The sequence below is a fragment of the Hevea brasiliensis genome, chromosome 9 (genome assembly GCF_030052815.1).
Source record: "Hevea brasiliensis isolate MT/VB/25A 57/8 chromosome 9, ASM3005281v1, whole genome shotgun sequence".
Classification (NCBI taxonomy): Eukaryota; Viridiplantae; Streptophyta; class Magnoliopsida; order Malpighiales; family Euphorbiaceae; genus Hevea; species Hevea brasiliensis.
This window is the reverse complement of record NC_079501.1, coordinates 89,171,223-89,198,633: the sequence shown is the minus strand read 5'-3', so window position 1 is coordinate 89,198,633 and position 27,411 is coordinate 89,171,223. Positions and strand designations below refer to the sequence as shown.

General features: G+C 29.3%; 1 protein-coding gene across 3 annotated transcripts; it reads right to left on the bottom strand.

Moving 5' to 3' along the window:
- Positions 1 to 12,988: 12,988 nt before the first annotated feature.
- Positions 12,989 to 16,562, bottom strand: LOC110661453 (uncharacterized). Of its 3 annotated transcripts, none has more exons than XM_058153915.1 (6): positions 16,291 to 16,562; positions 15,732 to 16,189; positions 15,269 to 15,610; positions 14,788 to 15,165; positions 14,025 to 14,233; positions 12,989 to 13,888 (listed from the first exon to the last, which is right to left on the bottom strand). In XM_058153915.1, exons 1-6 carry the CDS (start codon positions 16,431 to 16,433, stop codon positions 13,643 to 13,645), a joined length of 1,776 nt encoding a protein of 591 aa, XP_058009898.1. In that variant the 5' UTR covers positions 16,434 to 16,562; the 3' UTR covers positions 12,989 to 13,642. The 3 variants fall into 3 exon arrangements, with proteins under 3 accessions (XP_058009898.1, XP_058009897.1, XP_021675775.1); XM_058153914.1 differs by having other exon boundaries at positions 14,025 to 14,239; positions 15,735 to 16,189; positions 16,291 to 16,561; XM_021820083.2 differs by having other exon boundaries at positions 14,025 to 14,239; positions 16,291 to 16,560.
- Between the last annotated feature and the right edge of the window lie 10,849 nt (positions 16,563 to 27,411).

The window sequence follows — 27,411 nt, the reverse complement described above, 5'->3', positions numbered from 1 at the left end:
CTGAATAGATCATAATAATCATAAATATAATGTGAATCATAAACATAAGATTCAACCATCACCCTAATAATGAATCTTGAACAAATAAATTCTCACAGGTCTAGAAAGTGCACCTGATGCGGAGTTTAATTTAGCCATGCTAATAATTGAGAGAGACCCTTTGATTTAATTAACTGATTTCTCCCTCTTGACCCTTCTTTATTCACACACAAGAATTTAGCGATGGAAGACTTTCTTGAGATGACCCTATTATCTTTGACTTTATGAAAGAGAATGTGCGTGACCTTATGGGTAGAGAGAGGACCAGCTTATATATATATATATATATATATATATATATATATATATATATATATATATATATATATATATCCAAGACTTAATCTGATACGTCCATCAAGTATCCTTATAAAATTAGAATTATGATTTACTTTAATTAAAGTAATCCTTGTACAATTAGAATTTGTATTAATTAAAATAAATATCAATTAATATTGGGCTACATTAAAGGAATTGATTTTGACCCATATGTAATATTAATTATTGGACAAAATCTTACAAATGAGATAAATGAAGAGAATGAGAAAGAAATGAAAGGAAATGAAAGAAAGAGTGAGATGAGAGAAAAAGAAAATGAAAGAATGAGTGAAATGAGGAAGGAAAAGTTTTTTATAGGCCGTTTAGATACAGATTGTGCAATCCATTTCTAATTGAAAAAAGGGTGAAATTTTTCCCTTAAAAAATTAGAAACAGATTTTTAAATCCGTTTTAAAATTTGAAGCGGAAAAGAAATGGATTTTCATGTCCTTTTCTAAATTTTAAAAAAAGGCGTGATAATTACCGCCTTTAATCTTAAGATCCATAATTTAGAAATAGATTCTAAAATCTGTTCCTAATTTTGAAAACAGATTAGGGAGTCCATTTGTATTTCTTTTTTTTTTTTTAAATAAGGTTTATTTCCCTCCATAATTTTCAATTTCTTCAAGTTAGAAATAGAATTAAAAATCTCTTTCTAATTTAGAAACGAAATATGGAATTTGTTTCTAAATTTTTAACCTTTATTTTCATTCTCTACGATTTAGAAACAGATTTTAAAATTTCTTTCTAAATTTAGAAACAGATTAGAAAAGTAATTGAATTCGTTTCTAAATTATAAATAGAATTAGTCCATTTCTATTTCGTTTTTATTCCATTTTTAATTTGATTCTAAATTTGGAGGTAAATTTTTTGGCATTGAAATTAGAAATGGAAATTTTCCATTTCTATTCCGTTTCTAATACGTTTCTAAATATTACATTACCTTTTTTCGATAAATACGGTTCTAAACATCACATCACCTTTTTGTGATAAAAATAGCGATGGATTCTTTTCTGTTTCAAATTTCTGTCATTAGTCCATTTTTAATTCATTATGACACCTAATAAATAAATTTAGTTTCTGTTCCATTACAAGACCGTTGCAAATTAGAAACACACAATCCATTTTTAATTTCTATTACTATTTTGACAATATCTTATAGTGGGCAGAGTGATTTTTGTAAATACCCTACCCATGTACCAATCAAGTCAAATATTAATTCAACTTTAATAGTCATCATCATGTATATAACTAAGCATTTAATTTGTTGAATAATTAATGTAAAATTATATTTGATTTGATCAACCCATCAGAATCAAATAATAATAATAATAATAATAATAATAATAATAATAATAATAATAATAATAATAATAATAATAATAATAATATTATTATTATTATTATTATTATTATTATTATTATTATTATTATTATTATTATTATTATTATCATTTGTCACGACCCAACCTATGGGCCGGACCGGCACTAGGACCTGGGCCAGCCTAAAGCCCCCGAGGCCCGTAGTAAGCCTAACTATTCACTTAACTCAACTCTAAGGCCCATTTGGGCCCAATTTCAAGAAATCAACCGGACAGAGTCCGGCCATAAAATGGACCTTTCAACGGGGAGTTTTTGACTCACCCGACCTGTAAACACAATAAATACTCAATTGGGGAGCTCAGCTCACCCTCCACATACTCATCAGCATAAAAATAAATGGGAGCTCAGCTCCCTCATCCAATCCATCAAATATGCACAGAATATTAAGTTTACAGGTCCAAAATAATAATTTAGTTTACAGACCCATATCAAATAAACATTTTTAACACATGCGAAAATTCTAAGATTTAACAAGTTTATACAAACGTTAATAATCGACCTGCGAGGAAGAAAGCAGGTTAATCTCAAAAATATCCTCCTGTGGCCTGAAAAAATATTGAACAGGAGTGAGCGTTCGACTTAGAGAGTAAAATATCAATTTTAACCATAATCTCTATAACTATCTAAAACTAATGCACCCTGCAGAGTGAAATGCAACACCAGCAATAATTTCACATCATAACATCAAAAAGGTAATTTGGAGCACTCACACACCCTGTAATATCAATCATAATATATGGGAGCTGATTCCCTTTACAGCTCTCTTAAATCCAACCTGGTGCCAGCGAAGAACTCAAGCCGGACTTTCGCTTAATAAACCAAATCGAGGGTCCCAGCGAAGAACTCAAGCCGTGACTACCCCCCGAAGGATCGGGTTCCAGCGAAGAACTCAAGCCGTGACTACCCGTCCTATCCATAGTCCACACCACATCACACGCACGCCAACGCACGCACACTGCTCCAAATTACCACAACAACATCCATGGCACGTTAACACTTATGAATGCAACATAAATCGTGCCTAGAGTTTAACTACATAAATATATGCATATAAGTGATGCATGGGCATGCTTGAACATATAATAATATCGAAATTACAATTAAAATTAATATTTTACTCACAGATTTGACAACGTCCGTGGCGGAGGCGGAGGAAGAAGGCATCGCTCACCTGATAATTACATTACAATTATTTAACACAATTGACTCAATACAAATCATAAAAAGACCAAATACGTCCTAAGTCGTGCCGAAAATCCGGTAGAGTCTCCCCTATACCTAGGACCTACCCAACCTGCAAAATGGCTCAAAACACACTTCTATATTCGCAACTCATACATCCACAATTCAATCATATCACACAGCCCCTCCTGGGCCCATCAAATCAGTCATCCATCACAATATGTAAAATTTCAATTTAGTCCTTATAATTGATCATTTTTGCAAAAACTGCCCAAATAAGCTCTAAAAATTCTAAAACTTTGCCCCGCGGTCCTTAGCAATATTACTAGGCTATTGCAAAAAGAATCGTAATTTTCTGAGCTACCACGAATATTTTATGGATTTTTAATCCTATTTAAGCACTAGAAAATTACAAAAAAGCAAGGTTTGGGTTTACCTTTGCCGATTCTGACCTCAGGAACGCGCTCGGGACGTCTGACAATAGGGGGGGTAGCCAAAACCTCGGTCCAATTCGGAGACTTTTCCGGTAACGGGTCTGTCTGGCCCGAAATTTGCAGACCTGGTCAACTGTCGAATTTCGGCAAATTGAGGATACCTACACGAAGCCCACAACACGGGGGTTAGTATAAAATTTTTACGAAATTTTCTAAGCTCATTTAATGCTTGGAAAGACACTGCGAAGTTCCGTGGGACCCATCGAAAAACAGTGTCGAAAAATTTTGAAATTTATATCCCCGCGAAGCTCTCGACGAGTGGAGCGCTCTGGTACTCTTGGTTTTCTCGTGGGGTTTACGGTTTGTGAGAAATCTAGCCCGAAAGTCAAAATGGGCTAAAACTTCCCGGGCAAAAATTGGACAAACTGCTCAATGGATTTTGGTGTTCTTGGTGTCTATGGAAAGCTCTCGACGAGTAGATGATTTTAGACACAAGACCCGGTCCAATTGGTGGCCAGATCGGCCGGATTTCGGAGGGGAAGTCGAGGAGTCGTGCGCGCACTACCCGTCGCTTCTGGAGCCGTTTTCCAAGATTCCAGCGCGCTACCGTGGGGAGGGCCGAGAGGCGGCGTCGGCAAGGTGGGGAGGCAGGGGAGGTGGGGGCGCGGCAAGGGGAGGAGGGAGGAGAGAGAAAAGAGAGAGAGAAGGGGAGAAGGTCGGACGCGTGCGGGGAAGGGAAGGAAGAAAAAGAAAAGGCCGGTCCGATTCGATCGGTCCGATCCGGTCCGGTTCGATTCGGCCGGCTCGATTCAGGATACAAAATTTTAAATTTTTACTCTGCCTCGGGACCGGAAACGAGGTCCAAAAATTCCGAAAAAATTTCAAAAAACTCAGAAAAATTCGTAGATTCCAAATATATTTTTAATTTTGCCAAGTGGTCTTTAAATTAATTTTTAAAAATCATCAAATTTTATTTTTTCGAAAAATCGAACCCGATTTTTAAAATCCGAAAAATCTCAAAAAAATTCCTAAAATTTAAATAAAATTAAAATACCAAAAATGCTCATAAAATAATAAAATTTAAAATCTTGGGGTGTTACATTATTATTATTATTATTATTATTATTATTATTATTATTATTATTATTATTATTATTATTATTATTATTATTATTATTATTATTATTATTCTCTGCTCTTTTTTTATTAAGGAAAAATTATTATTTAGTTTTTGTATTTTAATAAAACTAATTACTTGATTCTTGTATTTTAAAAAATATACTATTTAATTCTTATATTTTACTTCCGTTAAACTATTTAGTCTCTCCATTAAATTTTTCGTTATTAATGTATTCAAACTACTATTTAGTCCCTCTATTTTAAGGAAACTTATTAGTTGATCCCTGTATTTTTAAAATTGCTACTATTTAGTCACTCTATTTTAGTGAAAGTAATTAGTTAGTTTATATATTTTAAAAAATATATTATTGGATAAAAATATAAATTTTGCTATGTGGAGACTAAATCTGAATTTACTTCTTTTTTTTTTTTGTAATTTCCAATTCCTTTAACATAAATTTTATGTTTTCTATACTAAGAAATGATTTTCCTTGATTATTTTGAAATTTAAGAAAATTAGTTAACTTTTTTGTGAAGACAGCTACCATTTTTATCAACAGATAAAATAAAGAGAGAATGAGGAAAAAAAAAGGGTATGGGTGTAGAGGAGAAGAAACATGGAGAGAGAGAGAGAGAGAGAGATAAGAGAAGATAAGAGAGAAATAAGGAGGGGAGAATTAGGGTTGTTTCGGTCTAACAAATAATTATGGGACTAAATAGTTAACAGAGTCAAATTATAAGGACTAACTAATGTATTTTTTTTTTCTAAAATATAGTAACTAGCTAATTAGTTTCATTAAAATAGAGTGACTAAATAGTGGTTTGACTAATATTGACTAACGAAACAATTGATGCAGAGACTAAACAATTTAATAGAAGCAAAATACATGAACTAAATAGTGTATTTTTTAAAATATAGAGACCAAATAATGAGTGTCATTAAAATATAGAGACTAAATAGTAATTTATCCTTTTATTAATCTTTTTCTTATTAAAGTAGCCAAAGTAGGTATTTTTACCGAAAGTTACCCTTTCTTTTCTTTGTTGCATTTTTTTTTCTTATTTTTTCATTTTTTATATTGTGTTTTTTTTTTCCCAATAATGTTTATATCTATATCCTTTTAAACAAATTTGTATTTGTACTCAAATCTATTATTGTTGAAGATCTTAAGTTTTTATTTGCTCTTTTCTTTTTGAGGATGTATTGTTTCCTCATGAGAATTTGTTATTTTCTCCCTTATGAGGATCTATTTGTCATCACTTGAAATGGTAGGTTGGGCAGACACTGACGTTTAGTTCGGTATAAGGCCTTCGAAATCCATAACCTTTACTATTTTCAAAACTCATAACCACTAGTCATTCTATTTATGTATTGCGTGAATTTTTTATTATTTTATTTTAATAATATAATTTAATATATATTTCCTTAAATTTTATATTTTCATATTCGCATTACAAAATTTTATGAATGATAAAATTTTTAATTAATTGGAATTTTATTATAAGCGTTAATATATAAATATTTTACTAATAATTGATATAATTTAATATTTGATAATATATTATTTAATTTTAAGTCTTGAAATAAGTTCATTAATAAATTATATTGTATTATTTTTTGAATTAGTTTATTTTATTTCATATGCCAACAAAAGCATAAATAAAGTAGGAAAAAACATATATTATGTGGTGATTATTAAATTATCATTATTAAAATTATTAAATTTTAAATGTAAGAAATGTTTTTAAAAATAAATGCTTTAATTTCATAAATAATTTTCTAGTGAATAACTATTTAAATATATATTAATAAAATTTTTAAAAAATAACTCACCCTTTGCTAATTTAACTAAAAATTTAATTGAAAATATTAATTTTGTGATAATTATTTTTTTTAGTATAAGATAAGATTTTAGTAGTTGAAATTCAAAAATATTTAGATAAAAAATTAAATTTATTTCAAGAGTTAATATATAAATTTTTTAATAGTATTAATATAATTCTTGTATTTGATAATATGTCATTTAATTTTAAATTTTAAAATAAGTTGATTAATAGATTATTTTCTATTAGTTCTTAAGTTAGTCATCGTATACTAATAAAAGGACAAATAATGTGTGTGTGTGTATATATATATATATGTATATATATAGCAATTTTTAAATTATCATTATTAAAATTTTAAATTTTAAATATAAATAATGTTTTTAAGAATAAATGTTTAAATTTCATAAATAATTTTTTAGTTAATAATTATATATATATATATATATATATATATATATATATATATATATATATATATATATATGTATGTATGTATGTATGTATGTATATTAATATTAATATTATTTTTACAAGTGTTAATATATAAATATTTTATTAGTAATAGATATAATTTAATATTTGATAATATATCATTTAATTTTAAGTTTTGAAATAAGTTGATCAATAAATTATATTCTATTATTTTTTGAATTAATTTATTTTATTTCATATGTCAATAAAAGGATAAATAAAGTAGGAAAAAATATATATTATGTGACACCTTTTAAATTATTATTATTAAAATTCTTAAATTTTAAATGTAAGAAATGTTTTTAAAAATAAATGTTTTAATTTCATAAATAATTTTCTAGTGAATAACTATTTAAATATATATTAATATAACTTTTAAAAATAATTCACCTTTCATCTGGTGAAAAGTATTTAAATAGAAATTAGCACTCAACTCAGTGAGTATAAATATTAAATATAATTATAATTTTTATAACTATTTAAATCTAATATAATCCTTGAATAAAATTCAACACCGATGAACACAGCATATAAGAAGATAATTTGGAGTTAAAGCACACCACACAAATATATTGTTATTTTTGTGGTTTGAAATTTGGATATGTTTTTCATGGACCCAAATTGTGATATGACTAAAATATTTCGCGTTGCGACCCGATTGAGATAAAAAGTGAAATCTGTGGTGGTAGCGGAGGGCAATGCCCCCGCGGTATAGACCAGTATAAATATTATAATATTCTACCCTTTATTGTAGAGTTGTGAGATATTTGGAAAACACACTGGGGTTAGGGTTTGAAAGTTCTGATTGATTGTATTTTGCTCTTTTCATCATAGTGAAGCTTTTCTCTTGTCTTGCCCATGGACGTAGACCGTATGGTTGAACTACGTTAAATTCTGTGTTATTCTTTTTCTCTATTCAATACTGTGTAATTATGTGATTTGTGTGTGTGTCTTAAATTTGCGTGCTTGTTATAATAAACTGGTATCAGAGCTTTGTACGCAAAGCCTAGGGTTTACAGATGGCATCGTCTTCAACGAAGTATGAGATAAAGAAGTTTGATGGTGGATCAAGTTTCAATCTGTGGAAGATTAAAATTAAATCTTCCTTGATCCTACAAGGTCTATGGAAGATAATCGAGGATAACTTTCTAGAAGGTATGAAAGAGGCAGAGAAGGCTGATATAAAGGAGAGAGCTTTGAGTGCAATTTTCATTAGCGTAACTGATAATGTCCTACACAAGATTACTGGTGAAAGCTCAGCATCTGCGGCATGGAAGAAATTAGAGGAGTTATACTCTGCCAAATCGCTGACCAACCGCCTGTATCTGAAGAAAAGGCTTTACAATATGAGAATAAGCGAAGGTACGACCATTAAAAAACATCTTGATGAATTCAATTCAATCATTATGGACTTGAAGAATATTGATATTGAGATTGATAGTGAGGATCAGGCGCTTATTGTATTATGTTCTTTGCCACCCTCCTATGAAACTTTTATTGATACTCTGTTGTATGGAAAAGACAGTGTTTCACTAGATGATGTTAGTAATTCTCTAAAATTGAAAGAGTTGAAAAAGAAATTTCTAGATAATAGAGAAAGATTTGAGGGGAAAGGTTTGGTGAGCAGGGGAAGAACACATTCAAGGGAGGGTTCTTCTAGCAAGAAGAAATCTAAGGCCAGATCTAAGTCAAGAATGAAAAAGGCAAACTATTTTAAGTGCGTGGAGCAAGGTCACTGTAGGAGAGACTATCCCAATTTGAAAAATAAAAAGGGAAAGCAACCAGAAAATTCTGCGAATGTGGTTGATAGTTTTATTGATTCTGATGGTGATGACAGTGCTGGAGAAATTTTATCTGTGAGTTTAGATCATAGACAAAATTCTTGGATTCTTGATACTGGTGCTACTTATAACATGTGTCCACACAGAAACTGATTTTTCACTTACAAATAGATGAGTGGCAAGGTGTTTTCGGGCAATGATTGCGCATTATCTGTTGAAAGAATCGGTAACATCAGATTGAGGATGTTTAATGTCGTTGTTAGAACTATAGAGTGTTGGCATGTTCTAGGACTAAAGAGGAACCTGATTTCCCTTAGGACACTTGACTCTCATGGATTCAGATACCATGCAAAGAATGGAGTTTTCAAAGTGTGCAAGGGCTCTATAGTACTCATGAAGAGCAGTTTAGTTTCAGGATTGTATTTTCTTTAAGGCAGTACAGTTTCAGGGGAAGTTGCAATAGCATCTGGAAGCAATAATCAGAATCAGACTCAATTGTGACATATGCGTCTTGGTTATATGAGTAAAAGAGGATTATCTGTGTTAAGCAAGATGGATTTGTTGGACGGGCAGAAAATAGAATCTATAGACTTTTGTGAACACTATGTGTTTGGCAAACAGACTAGAGTGAAGTTCGATAAAAAGGTAGTGTGCAAGACCAGAGGAACGGTGGATTATATCCCCTCAGATCTATGGGGTCCTAACAGAATCACTTCCAAGAGCGATGCCAGGTACTTCATGACTTTGATTGATGATTACTCTCGAATGGTGTGGGTGTATTTTTTAAAAATAAAAAATGAGGCATTTTCAACCTTTGTAAAGTGGAAGACGATGATTGAGAAGCAGACAGAAAAGAAGGTCAAGCGTCTTAGAACTGATAACGGGTTGGAATTTTGCAATTGTGAGTTTGATGCATTCTACATCAATGAAGGTATAGTGAGACATTGCACTTATACAAGGACACCACAACAGAATAGTATTGCAAAACGCATGAACAGAACACTTTGTGACAAAGCATGAAGCATGCTCTCACATTCAGAATTGGAAAAGGATTTTTGGGCTAAAGAAATTAATACAGCCTATTTCTTGGTTAATAGATCTCCATCTACAGCTATTGAGTGCAAAACTCCCTTTGAGATCTTGTCCGGTTCACCTATTGATTACTCTCAGCTTAGAGTATTTGGTTGCCCTACTTATGCTCATGTGAGAGATGGTAAGCTAGAGCCGAGGGCAAGAAAATGCATATTTTTAGGGTATGCATCTGGAGTGAAAGGCTATAGGTTGTGGTGCAATGATCCAAAGTCTCCAGGATTAATTATTAGCAGGGATGTGACATTTAATGAGTCTACTTCATTAGATAGTAAGAGGGAGAAGTCAATAGCAGAATCAAATCACGGTGTCAGAGAACAGGTGGAGCTTAATATTGATACTTCAGCAGTTCAGTCCAGTGATTTAGAGGATGAGGTGCAAGATCCTAGTCAACAAGAGGATGCACCTGAGCAACAGCAACAGGAACCATATAGCATTGCAATAGGAACCATATAGCATTGCAACTGGTAGAGAGAGAAGACAGATTAGACCACCGCAGAGATATGCATATATAGATCTAGTTGTATTTGCCTTGTTAGTTGCTGAAACAGTTGATGTGCATGAACTCAGCAATTGTAGAGAAGCTATTTCTTGTTCAGATGCAGATCAATGGGTCAGAGCTATGAGTGAAGAAATTGAATCTCTTCACAAGAATCAGACTTCGGAGCTTGTAACATTGCCTAAAGGACAAAAAGTGGTAGATTGCAAATGGGTGTTCAAGAAAAAGGAAGACACTCTAGGGGTTGAAGCACCTTGATATAAGGCACGGTTAGTAGCAAAAGGCTTTACTTAGAGGGAGGGGATTGACTTTAATGAAGTATTTTCCCTAGTTGTGAAGCACAGTTCTATTAGAGTCTTACTTGCTATGGTTGCTCTTCATGATTTAGAGCTTGAGCAATAAGATGTGAAGACAACATTTTTGCATGGTGAGTTTGAGGAGCAAATTTATATGAGTCAGCTTGAGGGATTTGTCATTCTAGGTATAGAAAATCGTGTTTGCTTGCTTAAAAAATCTTTATATGGTCTGAAACAGTCTCCTAGGCAATGGTATAAAAGATTTGATACATTCATGGCTCGTAATGACTTTAATCGTAGTTCATATGACAGTTGTGTGTATTATAAGAAGCTTTCAGATGATTCCTTTGTTTATTTGCTATTGTATGTGGATGACATGCTTATTTCCGCTAAAAGCATGTCACAAATTAACATTTTGAAAAAGCAGTTGAGTGATGAGTTTGAGATGAAGGATTTGGGCTCTGCAAAGAAGATATTGGGAATAGAAGTTACCAGGGATAGAAGTGTTGAAAGTTTTTCTTATCTGAACATGCCTATGTTGAGGAAGTGCTTAAGCGTTTCAACATGAATAATGCTAAGCCTGTGACTTTCCGTTTGTTGCCCATTTCAAGTTATCTGTAGACATGTCACCAAAAATAGATGAGGAGATGGAGCACATGTCCAGTGTTTCCTATTCGAGTACTGTTGGTAGCATCATGTATGCTATGGTATGCACCTGACCTGACATTTCACATGTAGTTAGTGTTATAAGTAGATACATGGTGTGTCCCGAAAAAGAGCATTGGCAAGCAGTGAAATGGATTTTGAGGTATTTAAAGGGAACTACGGATGTTGGTCTAACATTTGACAGGGCCAAGATGAGTGATTCAGTTGTTGACTATGTGGATTCAGATTTTGCAGGGGACTTAGACAAGAGGAGATCTTTGACAGGTTATTTGTTTACTCTTTCTGGAAGTGCTATCAGTTGGAAGGCAACATTGCAAGCTACAGTTGCTTTGTCTACCACAAAAACTGAATATATAGCCTTAGCAGAGGCAGTAAAGAAAGTTTTATGGTTACAAGGTTTTGTGGATGATCTTGGGTTGATATAGAACAAGGTAATAGTGTTTTGTGATAGCTAGAGTGTAATACATCTCATAAAGAATCAGATGTACTATGAGCGAACTAAGCATATTAATGCCAGATATCACTTCATTCAGGATATTGTATCTCAGGGGACTGTAGTTGTACAGAAAGTCTCTACACATGATAATCCAGCAGATATGATGACTAAGGGAGTCCCAGTTAGTAAGTTTAGGCATTGCCTAGACTTGGTTGGTGTTTGTAGTGCTCAGTAATGCCCTTGCGAGGGCATATGGAAAGACAGAGTGTGTTGTGGTTATTTTATTGATGATAGAGGAAATTCAAGTCAATGGGAAGAATTGTTATTTTTGTGGCAAGAAATTTGAATATGTTTTTCATGGACCCAAATTGTGACCCGACCCGAAAGTTTCGCGCTGCTACCTGATTGACATAAAAAGTGAGATCTGTGGTGGTAGCGGAGGGCAACGCTCCCGCGGTATGGACCAGTATAAATATTGTAATATTCTACTCTTTACGGTAGAGTTGTGAGATATTCGAAAAATATACTGGGATTAAGGTTTGAGAGTTCTGATTGATTGTATCTTGCTCTTTTCATTATAGTGGAACTTTTTCTCTTGTCTTACCCGTGGACGTAGACTTTACGGTTGAACCACGTTAAATATTGTGTTATTCTTCTTCTCTTTTCAATACTATATAATTATGTGATTTGTGTGTGTACCTTAGATTTGCGTGCTTGTTATAACATATATAAATGAAAGAGAGCTCAAACTTGGCATTGAACATTTACCTATGTTCAAATAAATCTATTTTAAAATTTTTGTTCTAATTAACTCACAACTTTTTGTTTAAATTTAAAAGACCCGATTTTAGTCAAAAATTAAAATAATAATTTTCCCTCTCCCTTTCAGTCTTCTACAATCCTCGTGTTGGGTTTTCATTTTTAATTTTTATTAAATATAATAAATAATTTTAAATATTTAAAATATAAAATTGATATTTTACTTATAAAAAATTATATATATATATATATATATATATATTTTTTTTTTAATTTTTATAAAAAGTGAGTCTATTTGAACTTAAACAAAAAGTTGTGCAGTAATTAGTACAAAAACATGATAAAAATGTGTTTATTTGGACATGAGCTAAAAATTTAAGCACAAAATTGAGCAGGGAAGTTCAAATTAACCCCAAGATGCACATCATAGCAAATAATTATACAGTAAATTTGAGATGCTTCTAATATAATAGCATGTTTAAATATGTTTAATTCAATTAATGAGAACAAATATCTATTTTCATAAATTGAAATTTAACTTTATTAAAAATATTTCAAAATATTAAAAAACTTTGAATAATCCTAAATCCATCCATTAAGATATTGATGAAAGAGATAATAAATTGTAGCATGATATACAAAGTATCTATCAAATATAAAAAGAATCATTGATATAACATTTCCCAAGCTAAACATAATTATGGTAGTCTTTTTATTAGTCAATGCTTTTCTAAAAGTCATCCATACAAAGATACAATAATTAATGACAAATAGCTCAACCACAAGAATTTCTCTTCACAAAATATATTAACATGTATTATCAATTCAATGTTGATTTATTCATATGTTTTTCTTATTCTAACCCCACAATAAACCTTACAATCCTCTTTGTGTGTGTCATGTGCTACTGATCTTTTCAATTCAACTGCATATGCGTAACAGCTTTACATCCCTTCTCTTCTTTTGACTCAGCTAAAATATCCCTTATAGATAAACCCTAACTTAAAAGCTAATTAAAGAGAATTAAAGCCACCCTTGTCTCTATCTCCAATTCTACATGCATGTTCTTTGCTTTGTCTCTGCTCTTTCACTTTCACTGTTCATCACAACTGCATCTCTTTCTTTACTCTTCTTCCATGGATTCCCAAACCTCCAAGATCCATGTCACCCACATGTACTCGCTTTGATTTGTAGGTCCCCTACCCTCCATATTTAAATAATTTTATTTTCTTTTTACAGAATTTACAAAAGGGGGTTACCTAGGCTATAGGATATGCAATTTTGTGCAGGATGCACATCCATAATCTAGTCATCAAGCAACATGATGTTGGCGGGTCTTTGGGTCAATGTGCTGGGAAGAAAAGTGGTAAGGAATCTCTTTGAAGTTTCCCATCCAAAACTCTCACTTTGCTCATCTTCTCTTCACACCAATGCAATTGTTCTTCACTTAGGTCATTCATTCTCAATACCCTTGAAACCACTTTCAAGTCTATTAATCCCATCAATATTTCCATCTCTTCCTCTACCTTCAATTTTCTTTTCCTTATGCATTTTCGAGCCCGGCGAAGATCTTTAAGCTTCATTTTCTTCTGCTCATCACAGTATGTGGAGAAAAAAAATTCAGAATTATATATATAGACGCATGATGTAAATCTGATAATGCATGTATTAACTAATTTCACATGAATCTCACCTAATTAATAAAGAAAAGAAAATATAGCTTACCTTTTTGTTTACCTTCTTCATTAGTTGGAGAAGAGCGGGATCGACTGATCCTCTTCGGTTTCGTCTTAAGAAAGATGATAGAATCTGGCACGGTTTCTGCTTATCAAGCTTGAGAAAATCCATGAACGTTTTGATTCCATCTTCCATTATCATGAGAAATGCAGCTGATGAAATTCTAGAGCCAAAACCTTCCTCATTTGTATCATCTTCTGAATCTTTAGTCATGTTTATAAGTAAGCAAATAATAAAAGAATGAAAAGCAGGAATTCAAATAAAAATAAATGACAAGCAATTAATAATTCAAGAAACACAAAGGAAGGACAAGGATGCAATTCCCCAGGAGTTTGAAAGGTGTCAAAAGTACAGTAATTGAGTGTTTGCTTTGTAATGTATGTAGAGAGACCTGCCTTCCCTTCCCCTTCCTTGGAAAAGAAGCCAATAAAGAAATAAGGGCCCTCCACTTAGAGCTTGGAAAGAATCAAGAAAAGCTAATGAAAATGGTAGAATAATACTAGTGCTCTCTCTTCACAATCTTAAAAGTATGACAGATGGATCCAAATTAATTTCTACATCATTCTGCAGAGGATCCAAATGAAGGATTAAGAAATTAATAACCCAGCTTTCAAGATCTGAAAATAGGATTAATTTAATATATAATTTGTACACCAACATTCTGTAGAGGATCCAAATGAAGGATTAAGAAATTAATAACCTAGTTTTCAAGATCTGAAAATAGGATTAACCTAGTATATAATTTGCGTACCTCGGTATTCTGGAACTAGAAGTAACTTTGGAGCCAAAAGTCTCACCCTGGCATACACCTCAGGTCTCCTGCCTTGCTCATAAGGCTCATTTTCTACATAACGCTGTAAAAGAACTTGGAATTGCTGAAACTGCTGTGCGATATGCCCTGGACAACCACGATCAAAATCTCGCTGCGACGCTCTCTTAGAATTGAAGTTCTTGTAGTTCCAATTGAGAGCTTCCCATGTCAAGCAAATCTGAGCAACATATGCAGCTTCCAGTTCATGATACGGGTTATGGCGGATATCTGAAGGCTTCTTCTTGTTCATAGTTGCAATCTTATGAACAATCCTATCTGAAATTGATCTTGGGTTCACTTGAATTGACTTAAGTGACTCTGCAAATAGGTAACATAGAAGATTTGAAATCAACTAAATAATCTCCAAAAAAAAAAAAAAAATAAAAATAAAAAAAAGATCTTGTAAAGTAAATATAATAACCTGTTTCATGAAGCTTTTGAGCACTAACTCTATCTAGGAACGTCATCTCTTCATCATATTTTTGGAACACTGTGTAGGATTCCCACTTGGGGCAACTTCTTCTTGAAGAAGAAGAAAATGGATCTTCAGTCCCTGAATCCTTAATTGAGCTTCTCCATTCAGAGGAGCTCTTAGATGTAGAACCCACAGTGCATGAGTCACCAAATATCTCCTCATCATCCTTTTCTTGAACTTGAAGTTTCTTGGTCTCGAACTGGGTTGGAGCAAAAACAAAAAACTTCTCATCCCCATGGAAATTCGTATCCATCTTCTTATTTTCTATTCCTTGATTAATGTAATCTTCTGCAAGTTATAGCATAAGCAATATCAGGAACGAATAATAACAACACAAGTACTAGAAGTACAACACGTGAGTAGATCGTAACAAATTCAATTAGAGGGAAGCATATTATGATGCAAATACCACCATAGTTTTTGTCACTGTCCATCAAACCATTTTTCTGTCGGTATGTGGTGATCGGTGTGGTGGGGCCGCCATGATCCGGAGCAGAATCAAAAACTGAATCAGCATCTCTCGTTGTCATGTCTTCTTCTTCTTCTTCTTTAACCACAGGATCAGCATCATCATATTTGGATTCTGAACCTGCTGAGGCAAGAACAGAAAACTTTTCATCATCACTAGCAGAAGTTTCATCATCATTATCTTCGCCTTTTAGGGACTGTCGTTGGTTTACAAATTCTTGAACATGATTTTGGGTTCTTTGAGTAATGCTCGTGTTAGACAAAAACACAAGCGATTCACCACCAAGAACTATATCAGCCACAAGGTGATCCTTTTCCCTAGGATCGGTGTAGTAGTACGTTTCAGTATCTACTTCTTCCTCCTCGTCAGAGAAATTATACTCATACCCATTTTGATTTCTGCTACCAAGAAAAAGAAAAAGAATAAATGATTAGCAAACTCCAAGAAGAGAAATAAATCGAAGGGATCAGCGAAAGTTAATTAGAAGTTAGCACCAGACCTTAGGATTATTGGGTAGCTACCAATGAAGTTGAGGAGCTTGAGCAGCAAAGTGGAGGAGAAGTAGACGAAGAGGAGGAGGAGAAGGGAAGAGCTTGAGACATTGTAGAACAACCAGAAGAGAGTTTCTTCAGAGCATGGCATTTTCTTGTAATTATTGCTCCACAATGAGTCTCCTAATTAACTAGTTTGGCAGAGAAAAAGAGCAAAGCAAACTCCTACAAAATTAAAAGTGGTGCCTGAGTGCTTTCTACATAGCTTTCATTTATGGGTCCTCTTTCCTTCTTGTTCAAAATTTGTACATTCCTTTGCTTCAATATGTCCAGTATGTCCTCCTATGGCATTAATCAACTTTGCTTAATTGCCTTAATAATAGTCTAATCATGATTTGGGATTATGAAAATAGAACAGTCTTCTATATTTGTATAGTGCAAGAAAAATATAATTGATATAGGTAAAGCAATAAATTTTATTTTATACTTTTTAATATATTTTTTATTTATATTATTTTATTGAAAATTAAATAATTTATGTTATTAAATTATTTTTAAATAAATGAATTTTATTTTTTTTAATTCGTATTTGATGTAAGCCTGTAAAATAAGAGAGTGGTGAGGTCAGTGGCCTCCAGACCAGTCACTCTGACGCTCAAGTTAGAAATGCTAATTGAGAGTAGAGAAAGTAAAATAAAGAATAGTTTTATAGTAATTTCGACAGAGTAAGCATACCTAATTGATGATTGTTTCTCATATTTATAGATCATAAACTAAGTAGCCGCTGTAACTATATGTAATGATCTTAGATATTGGGTTGATATATCGAGATTCTCTCCTCCAAATCCAACCTTAACATTGATTGGCATCACTGATACCTAGCAAAATTGATGCTCGGCTTACTGAGCGAAAGTCTTCACCTGATCAACTTTCTTAGCTCTTTTTTTTGCTTGGTTCGAGTTTTGCTATATCAAACACCCTTCTGCTTGGTGTGGGTTGTCCAAGTAGTCTTCTGCTCAATCTGACTGTTTGATCGAGCGATGATACTTTGATTGTCACGTTGAATTTTTCATCTAAGCGCTGACTGTTTAACTTGATTTTGAACGGTTAGTATCAATATTAAATAAGAATATATTAGTATATAAATAAATAAACTATTATTTTAAAATATAAAGTGATCTATAATTATAAGAGATTATATGAAGACTGACAATAAATATTATTTAAAAAATATAAATAACAATATTAAATTAATAACCGGGTGATTTGAATATTATTTAAAAGGTGGATGAATGCTAAATTTATAGGAGGTTAAAAATTCAAATTCTGATTATTGTCATTCTCTTTAAATATTTCCGATATTTTTTATGATTATATCAAATTTATTTTCTGAATAATTATAGATTAAAATAAAAAAGATATACCCTCTCAGACTAATACTAAATATTATTTCAAACTAAATAAATAACTCTACTAAACTAATAATAACTTGGTGATTGACTATTATTTTAAAGTTGTAACCTCTCGATTTTTTTTTTGTATTAATGCATGTATCTTTTATTGAAAATTTTTATATACAAACAAATATTCTTTTTTTATTTTGCATAAAAATTAATGTTATTTTATGTAATTTGAATTTTGAATATATTTTTATGGATTCGAATTTTGATCTGATTAAAAAATTTTCATGCTACGACTTGATTAGAATAAAAAGTGAGGTTCATGGTAATAATGGAGGGCACAGACCGATAGAGTAGTATAAATATTGTAATATTCTGCCATTTATAATAGATTTATGAAATATTCGGAAAGGTTTAAGAGCTCTGAGTGATTGTATCTTATTTTTTTTAATTATAGTGAAACTTTTTTATCTTGTTTTACTCGTGGATGTAGACCTTATGATCGAACCACGTAAATTCTACATTATTCTTCTTATTTTTTCTATATTGTGTAATTGTAATTGTATATATGCCTGAAATTTGCGTGCCTGCTATAACAAAATCATTAATATATGTATCTTTTATTTAAAATGTTAATATAAGAATAAATATTTTTTATTTTGCATAATAATTAATATTATTTTATGTGACTTAAATTTTAAATATATCTTTATAGATTCAAATTTTAACCCGATTCGAAAACTTTCGTGCTGCTGCGACCTGATCGGAATAAAAGTGAGTTCTGTAATGGTAATGGAGAGCATAAGACAATATAGACTAGTATAAATATTGTATTTTTTTGCCTTTATATTAGATTTGTAAAATATTCGAAAATACACTAGAGTTAGAGTTTGAAAATTTTGAGTAATTGTATTCTTCTCTTTTCCTATATTATATGATTGCAAATATGTGTACTTTAAATTTGTGCGGCTGCTATAACGAATTAATAATTTTAAAATTTACGCAAACCCAATCGGCAGATGGAATTTGATCATTAGCATATGCTGCATTAGATCGAAGAACAAACCATATACGAATCGTTAGGAATGCACTTTGCATAAAAGAGTACATAAACCTTGTATGATAGTGAACGATTAAAGCTGAAAATCCTATTCTGCAAGAAAAAAAAGAACCCTATCCCATCTGAAAATGGTATACAAACCCAAACAAAAAAAAAAAAAAAAAAAAAAAAGAAACCAAAACCTTGCAACACGCATATGCATGGCTGCTGCTTTCCAAAAGAATTAATAATAAACTAAATAAATAAAAACTTTATAAAAAGGAGATCATGAAATAATATAATATATATATTTATGAAATAATTAATTAATTATTAAGAAATGGTTGATGAGAAGCAGGGTGATCAGCTTAGTGCCCAAGCTTGACTGCTGTGTAGATGGAGTGTATTCTTTGCCTCTTGTGAGATAAAGAGCCTTTCTAAAAGGAAAGGAAGGTGGGGGCGCTCTCCCTCTCTCTCTCTCTCTCTCTCTCTCTAATCAAACAAATTAAATTTCTTTATTTTTGCTTCTTGTCCCTAACTTGGCTACTAAGTTTTTCGGCAGATGGTGCTGTCTTACTCTGGTTTAGGATTACTTATTTTAGTCACAAGCAATCTTAATTAAGGCTCTGTTCTGTGGAAATTTTTTTTTTCATTTTCTAATATTTAGAACACTAAGAAAAATGAGTTAATTAAAAATATTTATCTAGTCAAAGGAAAAGCTAAATATTTTTTAAAGAATTGCTTGTTTGTCAAAAGAGGAAGTCACTTTCCTGAATTTGACAACTTATACATGTATGATATAATCACATATCACTAGTTTAACAATGCAACCAAATAATGAAAAATATTTTCATGAAAAATATTTCTATAAAAAATATTTTTCATAAAAAAATATTTTTCACACATAAGTTATTTTCCGTAAAACAAATCAACTTTAATATATATAGAATTTCCTTTTATGCAAAATTTCTAATAGGATTTTTAAAAAATGTTTTGTGGTGAATACTCAATAATATTACAATTCACTCGCACTCCATTCAAATGGAGGGATAGAGAGTGATAGAAAACGATGATGTCATAAGTGCTGTCCCTTGTTTGAAAGTTTAATATGAGAGAAGAAATGATAAGGAAAGCCAGGTTTTCATGTTCTTACTTTTATTTCAATTTCAAGTTGCTTATAAAAAAAAATATAAGGAAATTATCTATTAAAACCTCACTTTGGTTTTCATTAAAATTGAGAGAATAACAATGAAAACAATGATTTCTCCCTCATAATTTTATTTTTCTCTCAAAAAGAATTAAAAAATATTTTGAGTAATTTACAAAAAACTCCTTAAGATTAGATAAAAACACAAGTGCATTTACGTATTGGAAAAATTATTATTTATTTTTTTTATTTTAATAAAATTAACTATTTGATCTTTCTATTTTAAAAATTACATTATTTAGATGTCTATATATTTTTGTTTTATCTACTAATTAGTTTTTTTATTCATTTTAAATTATTTTTGTAATTATTAAAATGTTAATTTCAATAGATTTCTAATGTTATTATATTTTTTAAAGGCAATATTATTATATTTTAAAGAAGTTAAAATTTAATAATAAAATTATAAATTTTTTTTAAAAAGAAAATATCATACTTTATTAAGATATCATACTGAAAAAAAAAATAGAAAGCACTAACTATGGTTCAATATGAAATATATATATATATATATATATTGATTTTGTACTGTTTCAGATCATATTTATAGTTAAATTAAAGAGAAATAATAATAATAATAATAATAATAATAATAATAATAATAATAATAATAATAATAATAATAATAATAATAATAATAATAATAATAATAATAATAATAATAATAATAATGAGTATATTTTTCATTTCAATTGAATATATATGGAAAATTTCTAGTCCTTATATATATGTCAATATTTTTTTTGAAAAAAACAATTGTGCATTAACTAGTTGGGAAGTCAAAATTTGAGATTAAAGGGCAAACTTTCTTTTTCTTTTTTTTAAATATTGTATAAAAGCTTGCTCCATTTAAATTTCAGAATTAAAATTAAAATGAATATTTTCCCTAATGTCGTTTAATAAGAAATTATATTTGATTTCCTTTAATGTGTTACTATAATTAAAATTAATGTCAAAATATGAAATTCAATTAAATTCTATATAATTCATGTTTAACATAATTTTATAGATAAAATTTATTTAGCTTTACTTTTTAATATATCATAAATGATAACACAACAATGTCTTATGTCAAAGTGTTAACTAGTTAAATCAAAGACGTAAGACAACAATATATTTGAGAAATTGTTTGACTATCAAACTAAAAATTAGTTTTTTCTGTACTCTAAAATTGAAATTATAATTAGTATTTCTTGTTAGCATAATAAGGGAAAATCTAACTAAAAAGATAACTTATAAATATTACAATAAAAGTAAAATTTGAGAAAAGTTCATATATAACAATCACAATAACATGATTTTAATAATATGGTTTTTAATAATTTCAAAGATCAATCATAATTATAACAAGTTACTTGATCATTAAAATTAATAAAAACTTTAAAATTATGATACAAATTATTAATTTTTTTTTTATGTGTTATTATATTTACAACAAAAATTAAGAGTGAAAAAAATTAATTTTATAAAATAGATTTGTCTACTTAAAAGAAATACATAAAACTATAATAATTTTTTTTTTTTAAGAAATCAGAGGATAAAACTAAAAAAATGAAAAAACTAAAATATAAACACAAAATTAATTACTCATTTTATTCTCAAATTTCATAATTAAATTTTATTTTTTTTTATCATTTACCTTCTTTCACATCATTCAACTCTTTCTAACTTTTTTTTCCCTAAGTCATGAAGATAATTTTTAAGTTGCCCTTTTAAAAGTATTAATATATATATATATATATATATATATATATATATATATATATATATATATATATAATGGATTAATTTTTATACTCCATATATTAAATCTATTTTTAGCATATAAATAAATTCGGGCCAATTATTTAAGAAATAATTTATTAATTAGCTAGAAGGGCAAAATTGCTATGTGCGTATATATATTGAAAGATTTTTATCTAAATTTTATTGATTTTGAACTCAAAATATAAATATAAAATATTTATATATTTAATAAATAAGTTTCATTATATATTTTATATCTTAAATTATCGTGAAATGAATCTAAATAATTAATTAATGTTTCTTTCTATCATTCTTAGTGACGACATCGGATTTTGCACAATGATGTAATTATTGATCATCCTGACATATTCACAATTCAGTTAACACGGGATAAAAGACTATATGTATTTTTAACACGTATAAATTAAATAAAATTAAATTTATGGAGAAACACATTTATATGTATTTTAATGCAAAATCCATTATTAATATAAGACAAAGGAGCACAATAAGCATTAATTTAATGATATTAAAGTTATCTCTAATATTATAAAATTTCAAATTTGAGTCATTGTTGAAATTAATTATAAAAATATATATATATATAATGTAAAGGAGTGCTAAAACGTCAATTAATAAGGATGGTTTAGTTGATTTTCCTCCACTTCAAAAATATTGAGAGTCAAGGGTAGAACTAGAAATTCACCATCGGGGAACTAAAAGTAAATATTAAAACATTTTGTTAAAACTATAGGGATTAAAATAAAAATATAAAAAATTAAGAAAATAAAATTAAATAATATAAAACTATGAATAAAATTTATAGAAAGACAAAAATATTGGAAAGGCATATTTTTTTTGAAATACGATAAAATTTATAGATAAAAATTTTATTTTTTAAATTTTAGGGGAGGGGCAAACAATGTATATATATATATATATATATATATATATATATATATTGAAAAAACACATGCTATAGAAAAAATTTAATTTTCAAAACTTTTGGGTTGAGAATGGAATTTAAACTCGAATCTTTACATTTATCTAAAAAAAACACTAATTAAGAATTTAAACTACTTTTTAATTAAAAAATAATAAAAATTATATTAATAAATTATTCAATTTAAACTTAAAATTTGCAAGTTAGAATGTAAGAATTAATATATTTTAGTATATTTATAACAGAGAGGGAGAGGACTTGTGTAGGAATTACATACGGATGAGATTCTAGAAGCTCCAATGCAAGAAACATACATGGAAGTTCTAGTTAGGATAGAAATTAAAGGTACGGTCTTGAGGGTTGGTGACCATTTTAACCACTCCTAGTAATCTTTATCTACATATATTAAAAAAAAAAGAACAATACAATAGGAGCACCCTTGAAAGATTTTGGAGTGTCATTTTGATAGACATATTTTATATAGACATTTTACGATTATTGTGCATTCATTTTACCCTTTAATTTTAATATTTTATAGCATTTTAGTCTTTGATTTTAGTTAATTTTTTAATTGTAATATTTTATATTTGCTTTTTAAAATTTTTATGTTTTTGTTAAGTTTTAATGTTATTTAAAAATAAGAATTAAGTGGATATGATTTTGGTGTAATTTAAAAGCTTAAACTGGTGAAAGTTTGAAGAAATTTGAGAGACAAATTTTCTCCAGATTCTACACTAGGTGGTGTTTAGGGGTGTGCAAATGGTCGGTTCGGTTTCAAACTGAACTGAACCGATAAAACCAAAAATCGAAAATAAAAAATTTTAAAAATCGAATCAAATCGATTAATAAGAGAAAATCAAATCGAATTGAATCGATAAATATCAGTTCAGTTCGGTTTTAAACTGATCAAACCGAAATTTATAAAATTTTATATTTTTAACATTAAATCTAAATAATAAAACATAAAAACAAAAAAAAAATTAGAAATCAAAACTCAAAAATCTTAAGGTTCGGTTCGGTTTTCTTTGATTTTGGTTTGGTTCGATTCGATTCGATTTGATTTGATTTTCTTTGATTTCCTATATATATTAATAATTTCGGTTCGGTTCGATTTTTTATTTATGAAAATAACCGAACCGAACCGATAATTGAAATTATCAAAATTATAAACCGAACCGAACCGATTGATTTTAAAATCGAACTGATAAAACCGAATTGAATCTGTTCGGTTTGATTTTTCAGTTTAAACCGAAAACTCCCCTCCCCTAGTGGTGTTATATGTCATGTGTAGCAAGGAAAATATATTACATTGTCCGATACAGTAAAAGAAAAATTTTAGAGAGACAATGATTTTTAGACAATATCACAAGCTCAATACTGCTGGCTAGTGTTGTTTCAGCTTAACTACCTTGAAAGATCTTGAAATATCATTTTTCTAAATAATTTATTAATTTTATTAATTTTTATGCTCCAATAAAATTGGACTAGTGACCTATCTATACCATTCTCACAAAAGGTATATAAAATTTCATATTAGTACTAATTACATGGTTTAATATATTCAAAACTTTTGCATATATTATTTCAATTGTACCATCTACATATATAATTATTAGTTAAGTGGCATATTATTGGATAAAAAATGTCAATTTTTTTTTATTAATTGACAATTATATCCAAATATTTTAATCAAGTGGATTTATAAGCTTATGAAGAGTGAGTCAACTGACCCACTCAATTTAAAAATAAAAATAGAATAATTTTTTTCCATTAAAATATTATTATATTTAATGAATTCACTTATTATTTTGACAATTATAATACGTATTATATAATAATAATAATTAGCATTTAGATTAATAATTATTTTATTTACCATTTTAATAATTGACATGTAATATACAAAAATTAGCTAGTAAAATTAGCATTGATATTACCGTTACAATTGCAAAGGATAAATTTCAATAGCCCTCCTTGAACTTTAGGGGTTATAACAGAGTCGTCCTTAATATTAAAAATATAATATAAAACTCATTGAATTTTAAAATTTTATGCAGTGAAATTCTTTTGATTCCTAATAAATAAAATGTTAATATGGACAATCTAAAATAACGATAAAGTGAATGATTATTGTTAGTTTTTGAAGGCAGAGTCCCTCTAATAAGTTGTTTTATATCTAGTGCTTTATTATCTCATATAGTTGAGATTATTTTATGGTTAATTTGTGAAAAAAATCATAATTAATTTTGTTACTATCACATATAGGAGAGAGAATTATTCACGTCATTGTTATTCTGGATTGTATAAACCAGCTATTGAGAATAAAAAGGATTTTACTATATAAAATTTCAAAATTTAATGGGTTTTACGTTATATTTTTAAGTTTAGGGGTGATTCTATTACAACTCCTAAAGTACAAGGACAACCCTTTAAATTTATCCCAATTGCAAGTGTTAAAATTATTGTTATAATTAATAAATTCACTTATCCTTTTGACAATTATTGTGCTTGTTATATAATAATAATAATTAACATTTAGAATAATAATTATTCTACTTATTGTTTTAGTAATTGACATGTAATATATTAAAAATCTAGTGTATTGATTAGTTTGTTAGGGAGTGAAATTAGTGTTGATATTATCTTTTGCAATTACAGGTATTAAAGAGTATTTCCTGCAATGAAAATTATGAAGACTCAGTTAAATAATCGAGTTGCATAATTATTTAATTGTAATATATTAAAAAATATTTTTAATAGTATTAATAATAAAGTAATCAAATAATGCTTTCAAAAAATGAAAACTCATGAAAAGCAATTGTAAATTTAAAATTATAGTGAGAATTTATATTTTATAAAATTATTTTTTCTATTCAGTCATTGTTATATATTTATATACATTATTATATCTTTTTCTCAATAGACAGTTTATTATTATATACAATATATTTTTTTTAAATTAAGCAAAATAAAATTTTATTGACCTCATTGACTCAAATTACTGGCTCCACCTCTGGTTTTAATTTTGGATAACATATCTCAACTTTTAAAATTGTGAGTATTATACCCAAATCTTAAAATTAATTTAGAAAATTTTAAATTTTGTTAATAAAAAAACTTAAAATGGAAGTTTATAATCAATATATTTTGTTGTGGATAATAAAATGAACCCAAATAACAATTTATCACTCTAAAATCTATATTCTGCTACTACAGTTCTCCTAATATTAAAAATTGAGATAAATAATTTAAAATTAAAACATTTAAATATAATTACCACTTAATAGGGAAGTAAGACATTTCTATTATTGATTGATCTAATTAAGATTATTAATTGTATAATACATCACAATATAATAATTGGATTATCCTATTAAGAAAAATTCTTACCTAAATCTAGTTTATTATTACCCAAACATAAATAGATAAGACCTATGTATTTAACAGGTAAATTTCATAATATATTTTATATTTTGGGTTTACGATAGACTGGATTTAAATAAGAAAAATTCATCCAATCATATATATATATATATATATATATATTTGAGACTAATAATATATAGGAGTTCGCTCAATATTGATAAATACATGCAAATAATTATAGCAGATAGTGGTCATCATTTAATCTGGGATTTAAAATTTTGATGTGAACCTTCAAGTAATTGGTAACTTGAAAACCCACATTCAAGAATTAAATGAACAATATGGAAAGTACCAAATCAAGATGTATGAATTTGAATCTTTGAACCAGCACAATCAGATTGTTGTGTAATTCAAAGAAAATATCAGAAATGGGATTCTTGACCTAATTCATATGGAGAATGAATAAACCAAGAATATTATGCACATTAAACCTTGCAAGATAGAATCTCAGCAAGTTAATGAGCTTCACAAGAACAAAGGCAACAGCCAATTTACTCACTAGAGGAGCAGAAACAATCTCTCATTAATATTCAAGTGTATGCTCCACTCTCTCATTACACTTGTATTTATAGCCTCTTGGCTTCAAAGCTAAAAACAAAAATATCCCTACTTTTGTAACAGCTGTAGGGAGCTTTAAGTCCAAACAAAAATTAATCTATCAAAAGACTAAAAACTCCTTACAAAAAGTAAATTTAATGCAGCAGCAAATAAGGGCATTTAAGTCCAAAAGAGAAGTGGTTATAACAGATGGAATATTCCTTGAAAAAGGTGCCAGCAGATACATGTACATGGGTTGGATCGGTGCATGCATGTCCACAGTTATTCCATGTAATCTAATGCTCCATATGACACTGGTCACTTCTAAGTATAATTTTCACCAAATTTAATCCTTTACATTTTTCTTCATGCCATTCCACTTATAATCCTTGCTCCTTATGATTTCACAAATTAAATTCAAGTGATTTAGCTCTAGCCCTAGTAATTGGACCTTGGATGAAATCCTTTGTTGTGGATGTAGCTTGATTCTCATCATTCCTCCGCTCAAAAAGGATTCGCCCTCGAACTGCTCCTCGCATCAACACAAGGAGATAAATCAGCAACATTAAAGGTGGCACCGACATTATACTCACCGGCGGTGTTTATTTTGTAAGCGTTATCATTAATTTTGGTCAAGACTTGGAAAGGTCCATCACATCTTGATTGTAATTTTGATTTCCTTCGAGAGGGAAACCTTTCTTTGCGCAAGTGAACCCATACCCAATCTCCGGTTGAAATGTGACTTTCTTCCTTCCTTTGTTGGCTTGACTAGCATATTTTTCATTGTTCTTTTCAATTTGAAGCTTGGCTTGTTCATGGATTTTCTTCACC

Bases quoted from the DNA above. Each gene is read 5' to 3' on its own strand.
- LOC110661453 (XM_021820083.2), bottom strand. From the start codon at position 16,433: ATGCCATGCTCTGAAGAAACTCTCTTCTGGTTGTTCTACAATGTCTCA. The intron at 14,240-14,787 runs GTACGCAAATTA...ACATGACTAAAG, and splicing joins TCTAGTTCCAGAATACCGAG to ATTCAGAAGATGATACAAAT. The intron at 13,889-14,024 runs GTAAGCTATATT...TGTGATGAGCAG, and splicing joins TGAAGAAGGTAAACAAAAAG to AAGAAAATGAAGCTTAAAGA.